We start from the raw sequence: 8,684 nt of genomic DNA, 5'->3' as shown, positions 1-8,684 counted from the left end.
TTATGATAAAAACCCTCCAGAAAGAAGGAATAGAAGGAACATACCTCAACATAATAAAAGCTATATATGACAAACCCAGAGAAACATTATCCTCAATGGTGAAAAATTGAAAGCATTTCCCCTAAACTCAGGAACAAGGCAAGGGTGCCCATTTTCACTACTACTATTCAACATAGTTTTGGAAGTTTTGACCACAGAAATCAGAGCATAAAAAGAAATAAAAGGAATCCAAATTGGAAAAGAAGAAGTAAAACTCTCACTGTTTGCAGATGACATGATCCTCTACATAGAAAACCCTAAAGACTCCACCAGAAAATTACTAGAACTAGTCAATGAATATGGTAAAGTTGCAGGGTATAAAATCAACACACAGAAATCCCTTGCATTGCTATACACTAATGATGAGAAAGTAGAAAGAGAAATTAAGGAAACAATTCCACTCACCATTGCAACAAAAAGAATAAAATACTTAGGCATATATCTACCTAAAGAAACAAAAGACCTATATATAGAAAATTATAAAACACTGGTGAAAGAAATCAAAGAGGACACTAATAGATAGAGAAACATACCATGTTCATGGATCGGAAGAATCAATATAGTGAAAATGAGTATACTATCCAAAGTAATCTATAGATTCAATGCAACCCCTATCAAGCTACCAACAGTATTTTTCACAGAGCTAGAACAAATAATTATTTGTATGGAAATACAAAAAAAAAAAAACTCGAATAGCCAAAGCAATCTTGAGAAAGAAGAATGGAACTGCAGGAATCAACCTGCCTGACTTCAGGCTCTACTACAAAGCCATAGTCATCAAGACACTATGGTACTGGCACAAAGACAGAAATATAGATCAGTGGAACAAAATAGAAAGCCCAGAGATAAATCCACGCACCTATGGACACCTTATCTTTGACAAAGGAGGCAAGAATATACAATGGAGAAAAGACAATCTCTTTACCAAGTGGTACTGGGAAAACTGGTCAACTACTTGTAAAAGAATGAAACTAGAACACTTTCTAACACCATACACAAAAATAAACTCAAAATGGATTAAAGATCTAAACGTAAGACCAGAAACTATAAAACTCCTAGAGGAGAACATAGGCAAAACACTCTCCGACATAAATCACAGCAGGATCCTCTATGACTCACCTCCCAGAATACTGGAAATAAAAGCAAAACTAAACAAATGGGACCTAATTAAAATTAAAAGCTTCTGCACAACAAAGGAAACCATAAGCAAGGTGAAAAGACAGCCTTCAGAATGGGAGAAAATAATAGCAAATGAAGCAACTGACAAACAACTAATCTCAAAGATATACAAGCAACTTATGCAGCTCAACTCCAGAAAAATAAACGACCCAACCAATAAATGGGCCAAAGAACTAAACAGACATTTCTCCAAAGAAGACATATACATGGCTAACAAACACATGAAAAGATGTTCAACATCACTCATTATCAGAGAAATGCAAATCAAAACCACAATGAGATACGATTTCACACCAGTCAGAATGGCTGTGATCCAAAAGTCTACAAGCAATAAATGCTGGAGAGGGTGTGGAGAAAAGGGAACCCTCTTACACTGTTGGTGGGAATGCAAACTAGTACAGCCCCTATGGAGAACAGTGTGGAGATTCCTTTAAAAACTGGAAATAGAACTGCCACATGACCCAGTAATCCCACTGCTGGGCATACAAACCAAGGAAGCCAGAATTGAAAGAGACACGTGTACCCCAGTGTTCATTGCAGTGTTGTTTATAATAGCCAGGATGTGGAAGCAACCTAGATGTCCATCAGCAGATGAATGGATAAGCAAGCTGTGGTACATGTACACAATGGAGTATTACTCAGCCATTAAAAAGAATACATTTGAATCAGTTCTAATGAGGTGGATGAAACTGGAGCCTATTATATAGAGTGAAGCCAGCCAGAAAGAAAAACACTAGTACACTATACTAACACATATATACGGAATTTAGAAAGATGGTAATGATAACTCTGTATGTGAGACAGCAGAAGAGACACAAATGTATGGAACAGTCTTTTGGACTCTGGGAGAGGGAGAGGATGGGATGATTTGGGAGAATGGCATTGAAACATGTATAATATCATATATGAAATGAATCACCAGTCCAGGTTCGATGCATGATACAGGATTCTTGGGGCTGGTGCACTGGGATGACCCAGAGGGATGGTATGGGGAGGGAGGTGGGAGGGGGGTTCAGGATGGGGAACACGTGTACACCCATGGCTGATTCATGTTGATGTATGGCAAAACCAATATGATCTTGTAAAGTAACTAACCTCCAATTAAAATAAATAAATTTATATTAAAAAATAAAAAATAAAATGTAGCAGCAGGTTTTTTTTTATTGTGGAAAAGAAATTAAAGCTCCTGTTGGATGATTCCTGCTGTAATTTGGATTCCGTTTTTTCATTTTCATGTTTGGAAGGTGTTCAGCCCTAGTGAAAAAGACTTGCTTCCTGGATGGGACTGGGAATGTTGTAGAAACTAATGGACACCACGCTGGCATTAATTTTGTATCTAGTGCTATTTTGGAAGAAGTATTTAGAAAATACACTCTGGCAAAAGTTACCAAGAATCTATTTTTTGTTTGAGTATGTACATCATTAATCATGAATAATCATCTAGAAAACTGCCTAAGATAAATGTACACATTCTTATATGACATAGATTCCTTTTTTCCATTCCTACATAGAGATAAAAGTGTTTTAGTTCAGTCAAGTTTTAGAATTCCAGTATTAGTTGTTTTTCTTTATGAAACATGCAAATGGGTTAAGCTGAGTTTTAGGCAAAAAAGCCTTAGCTGTTAGTGCCTTCTTCACGGGATTGCTTTTTAGAATTTTTTAATGTAACTATTCTTTAAAGTTTGCTGCTGATGACTGTGAGGACCTAGTCAGATTTATTGATTTATGTTTATTCATTTTGTATTATTGATTTGGTATTTAAACTACAGATCTTTGCTGTGTTGTCTTTGTCTCATGTTTACAAAATATGTTCCCAATTTGAAGCAGCCCCATTAATCTGCTTTTGTGTACTGTACATTTTACATTTGTAGGTGTATTTGTCAAGCCTTGAGGGAGAAGATCACAATCTTAGTGACGCATCAGTGGCAGTACCTAAAAGCTGCGAGTTGGATTCTGATATTGAAAGGTGTAAGTAATTTCTAGATGCCTGTGGAACTTGCTAGCACTCAGGTGTGCTGAAAGCCAGGCCTCTCAGCAGGTCAGTCTCCTTGGGTTCATGGTAAACACCTTCTTCTCCCTCAGTTTTACAGCTCCTTCTTCTCAAAGGTGGTGTTCATGCCTTTGGCGATGAATCCAAAGACCTGTAGAAATGTCACTACTATACTCTGAGCCACATAAACCCTAAAGTATACAAAAGTGCTACCACAGGGTTATTGAGTCATCACTGTTCTTGTGAAATTTGTTAAGGATAAAGATGCTATTTTATATAGAACTTTTTGTTTTCCCCTTCCAGGATTTAAGTCAAAGTGTATTAATTGGAAATTAGAGATACTAAGACCTGTTTGTAACCATGTGATTGTCATATGCAGTTTGCTAAAGAGCATCTTCCATTAACACCAGAAGCGAGGTTGGGTATCTGAGCACCCAGGTCAGAGATGCCCACTCTGCTGGTGTCCCCAGTTGCTGGTCTCACTGTCTCTTTCCATGCCTGATATGTGTGGGAGCCTGTGCAGCAGGACGATAAAGCTCTGCCTTATGGGGCTCCTGTTCTTATGGGGACAAATGTGACAAAGAGAGGGGTGGAGCTGACATCCTGGCTGCCTGCTTAAAGAGCTGGTGCCTCACGTGGCCTGAGTGACATGAAGGTGGGGGCCATGCAATCACCTGGGGTAGGTGGGTCTGAGGCAGGGGGTCCTAAGGAAGGAGCTGACCTGGAAGGTTGGGGGAACAACAGGAAGACCAGTGTGTCCAGGGAGAGTGAGCAGGGGGATGTGGAGGGAGCTGATCTCTGAGCACTGGGCAGTGGGTGGAAGTGGGATGGAAGTCTTGGACAGTCCAGAGCAGAGGGGTGATATGGTCTGATGTGGGATTTGAAAGATTCCTTACTATTCATCTGGTCCCATTCGCAGAAGGGAGAGGATGGCTGTCCTTTTGAAATTGTCAGTACTTCCTTGCAGAGTACAGTAGCAACCTTTGTACCCACCAGTCGTTTCCTTCTGCATCTTACAGATGTGAAGTGGAAAGTGGTAATTTCATTTAAAAGGTGCATGAATTTTGCCTTCCAAGTGAAATAACACAATGTATCCTGAATAATTTTCCAGTTCTGTGGTGTCAGATGGTACCCAAAGTCTTCATTGAGTTTCTCCCAGGCGCCACCTTAGGGGACAGGGTGAGAGGGGGTCCAGTGAGGGCCCTGGGTCTTCTTCTACCTGACTTGTCTTAACCAGAGCTGCTCTCATTTTGTGAATTTTTCATTTTAGGGTTTTTTTTAATAATATTTTGTTTGCCACTGACTAAATCGGCTGAGTCTTGTTTCATGGGGTGAGAAAATTTTGAAAATGTCTGTATATTATTTTATATGACTTTGTAAGGGAGGGAAACTGTGCCAGGATGTATCACACGTGTTCAAAGAAAATGATTAGATTGGCTCTAGCATAAACAGAGGCCTGATATGGGGAAGTCTCCTTGGCTGCTTGTGGTTGATTGTTCCTGTTTTTTTCTTGGATCTGGGTGCACTGATTGTGGCTTAGATTTTGGTTTGCTGGCTGCCAAGGCATTAGTGCCACCCCAATCTCATGGCCTCCTTGTTTAGTTGCTTCAACAGGTGGAATATTGAATTTTCAGTTCGGAACTTCCACATTTGTGGGGAAGCTGTACAATACTGTGAAGATGCAGCCCCTGGGTTCTCTGTCCAGGGCTGGTTCCTACATGTCCTGTCCCAGCTGAGCGCATGATACTATGAAAATGACAGTGGTCAGTGAAGTTTTGATGAATGACTGTTACCTGTGTAGTTGTGTCAGTATTTTTCTTTCCTGGAATATCCTCCCCAATTAATTTTTTTAAAAATTCTGCTTCTCACATGAGGTGTCTCTCAGTTCTCATGTTGTCTAAAAAGACAGTGCTGATCCTCCCACCAGCCTCTGTACTTCTTGCTTCCCTAAGTGCCCACAGTAGTTATGTCAGTGGCCTCCATGCTTAACACATCATCACACATTTCTTTCATATCCCTCAGAACCTAACACAGGGTTTAGCAGAGAATAAAATTTTCTGCTCTGTGTAGAGTTGAACTGCATTAGATTTGTCAACCACAATGTCAGACCCAAGGATCATTTTCTAGGAAAATCATAACTTATGACCAGTTAACTTTAGTTGATCAGTGTTCAGATTATATTACTATTATCTAATGCAAATATATTCCTCTCAAATTCTTTTATTTTAGGGCACAATAGTACGATGTGGGACTTACACTGGGCTCCTGAAATCTGGGGTAGATTTTGATTTCCTTTTAAAGAGGAATGAGGAAGAACCATCTCCAGATCTGGAATCTTCTACCCTGAAGAATCAGTCCAGACCCGTGATGAGAGGTGCTGCTCCAGAGCTCCAAGATGTGAGTTTCTTGTCCTGCAACATGCCGATGTATGTCTGCTGTTGATAGACTTATGGAACTTCAGTCTGTTCCACTTGTGACATCTTCATTTGTCCTAAAGTAGATCCTAAGAGTCCAAGGCCCTGTTCCATGGAACTGGTAGTTAGAAGAACATGACGGGAGCAAGCCTGCTTGTGGTTCTCCTTCGGGTGTAGAATGGAGGATCTTATGGAGATCAGTAGAGGGTGCACTGCTATGACTTCCTGGGTGTATGTAACTCACCATGATATGTGAACTTTTCCATTTACCGTAGTTACATCCTACTCACTGTGGTGGCCCCCAGCTTCCCTTATGCATCCAGAGGCTTAATGTGAAGACCCCCTTAGACTGAGTCCTGATGTTACCACATTAAATCAGCTACTTTTCCTATATGTGGAATGTTCTGGCACTGCAGGTGACTGATGGTAGTATTTTGCCTCATCGTCAGATGATTTATGATGGATCAGAGGTAGCCTGTACAAAGAACCTGACAAACAGCAGACTTTAGAGTTAGTACCCATCTTCCTTTCCTATCTTTTAAGGCTGAGAACCATGTCTAACTCACCTTGAATCCCAATGGTCAGGGATTCAAGGTGGATTAGACATCATCAAGCTGAGGACACCCTGGGCTGCTGTGATTCTATAATGCATTCTAAGTCCTTCAGATAGAAATGCAGAAATGCACTAGATCTCCCTTAAAAACATACATGGGTATTCTTCAGTATCCAAACTCTGGATGATTCTGATAAGCATTTGGATTAATTCCTCAGTTTCGAAACTCAGGGATCACTTTCTGAAATTTAGGAATCAAATAGATTCAGATGATATGCTTATCTCTTACTATCCAAACCCATTTTACTCAAAATTCACCCTGTGACCTCAGTTTGCTGTATTTAGCTAGTATTTGGAACCACAAGTATGCTATATGTTTCATGTTTCTATGATTGAGTCACACAAATTATCTAGAAAGATACTTAAGCTTCATATCATTTTGTGTATTATTTTGTAACAAGCTTCTGCTGAGAGTCATGACTGACTTTAAGCAAAGCCACCCAACAGTGAATAACCTTGTACAAATGATACTTTCTTTTTTTTTTATTTATTTATTTTTAAAATTTATTTATTTTTTATTTTACTTTACAATTCTGTATTGGTTTTGCCATACATTGACATGAATCCACTACGGGTGTACATGCGTTCCCAAACATGAACCCCCCTCCCACCCCCCTCCCCACAACATCTCTCTGGATCATCCCCGTGTACCAGCCCCAAGCATGCCGTATCCTGCATCGGACATAGACTGGCGATTCGATTCTTACATGATATTATACATGTTTCAATGCCATTCTCACAAATTATCTCACCCTCTCCCTCTCCCTCTGAGTCCAAAAGTCCGCTATACACATCTGTGTCTTTTTTGCTGTCCTGCATACAGGGTCATCATTGCCATCTTTCTAAATTCCATATATATGTGTTAGTATACTGTATTGGTGTTTTTCTTTCTGGCTTACTTCACTGTGTATAATCGGCTCCAGTTTCATCCATCTCATCAGAACTGATGATACTTTCTTATTTCTAACATTTTTAGGAGTGGGATGGCTGGGTCTAAGGATAAATGCACACATGGTTTGGCCAGATATTCCCACACTCCTCTCCATAGGAGATAGACCATCTTGCACTTCTACTAGTGTATGAGATGTGTCTGTCTCCCCCCAGCTTTGCTGTGGAGGGCTTTGTTGAACTTTTCACATTCGGGGGTTCTTTATTTAAAATTTTGTCTCTCACTGCCATTTTTCCCTCCCAGACTGAGAATATAGAGGTCACACTTCCTTTAGAGGACCGTTTGGAAGGAAAAGTTGGTATTAAGACCTACAACGATTACTTCACAGCCGGTGCTCAATGGTTTATCCTCATTTTCCTTATTCTAGTGAACATCGCAGCTCAGGTAAATAAAGACATTTATTTCGGTGTGTGCCCTCAGCTTGGTATTTACATATTTATACTGTATTTATGTTATCATTATTTTTAATATGTATATGGAAATTTTTATCTCAAAGAACTGGCTCATGCAGTTGTGGCCCTAGCTGGGTGAATGTGAAATGAGAAAGGCAGGCCTGAAGACTGGAACTTCAGGCAGGAGCTGACCCTGCTGTCTTGAGGCAGAATTTCTTCTTCCTCCAAGAAGCCTCAGGTTTTGCTCTCAGGGCCTTTGACTGGGTGGACGAGGCCACCACAGTGTTGAGTGTGATCTCCTCTACTGAAGTTCTGATGATGGATGTGAGCCACACCCACAAAATACCTTCACGGCAACGTCTAGACGAGTGTTTGGTTGAATCATTGGACATTGGCCTGCCCAAGCTGACACAGACAGCTGACCATCACAGTACCTGTCAAATGTTTTTTTCTTGGAAAAATCCCCACATTTGCACTATGATTACTGCATTTGGCAGTTCACTTGTGTTTGCTTTGAAATACATTATCTGTGGGGAGCAAACTAAGTAACGCTTATCGGTATTATGTACATAATAGAGAACTTCCAGGGAAAAAAGAATATCTTTTAAAGAGTTTAAAATGTAAGATGCCCTCCCCTGACCTGTAGCCATCTGAGGTGTGGGGCTTGGCACAGACGTGGGCTGAAAGGACCATCTCTGTTTTCTGGAGCCTTTCCATCCCCCAGCCTGGTGAGCGGGGTGTGAGGCTCAGTGACGTCAGTGTGTGAGTGACTGTTGTTTCCTGCTCCAGGTTGCCTACGTCCTGCAGGATTGGTGGCTTGCATACTGGTGAGTGATTCCTGGTCTGACCCAAAGTGCTGAGAAATCTGCATGAAACCTCACTTTCCCACAGTCAGGGGGAGAAGGGAGGGGCTTGTTCAGCCTCCTCTTCTGACCCTCACATAGTTTTCCTGAAGAAAAAGTAAAGTTCCTGCTGGTGGAGAGTGATGCTCACATTGTCTCTCCCCAAGTCTGACCCTCAGCAGCTTCCTCATAGATGATTTTGAGAACTGAAGGTTGTGATTCAAGTTGAATCTTTATAAGGTAGATGGACACAGAGCCCTGTGAAC

General features: G+C 40.8%; 1 protein-coding gene across 1 annotated transcript; it reads left to right on the top strand.

The window, feature by feature from the left end:
- Positions 1 to 2,325: 2,325 nt before the first annotated feature.
- On the top strand, positions 2,326 to 8,656 carry LOC120883307 (multidrug resistance-associated protein 4-like). Its single transcript, XM_040267346.1, has 5 exons — positions 2,326 to 2,628; positions 3,090 to 3,186; positions 5,438 to 5,605; positions 7,428 to 7,568; positions 8,366 to 8,656. Exons 1-5 carry the CDS (start codon positions 2,525 to 2,527, stop codon positions 8,405 to 8,407), a joined length of 552 nt encoding a protein of 183 aa, XP_040123280.1. The 5' UTR covers positions 2,326 to 2,524; the 3' UTR covers positions 8,408 to 8,656.
- Positions 8,657 to 8,684: the final 28 nt, after the last annotated feature.

Source organism: Oryx dammah, unplaced genomic scaffold (assembly GCF_014754425.2).
Source record: "Oryx dammah isolate SB20612 unplaced genomic scaffold, SCBI_Odam_1.1 HiC_scaffold_24, whole genome shotgun sequence".
Lineage (NCBI taxonomy): Eukaryota > Metazoa > Chordata > Mammalia > Artiodactyla > Bovidae > Oryx > Oryx dammah.
This window is presented reverse-complemented; position numbering and strand designations above follow the sequence as displayed.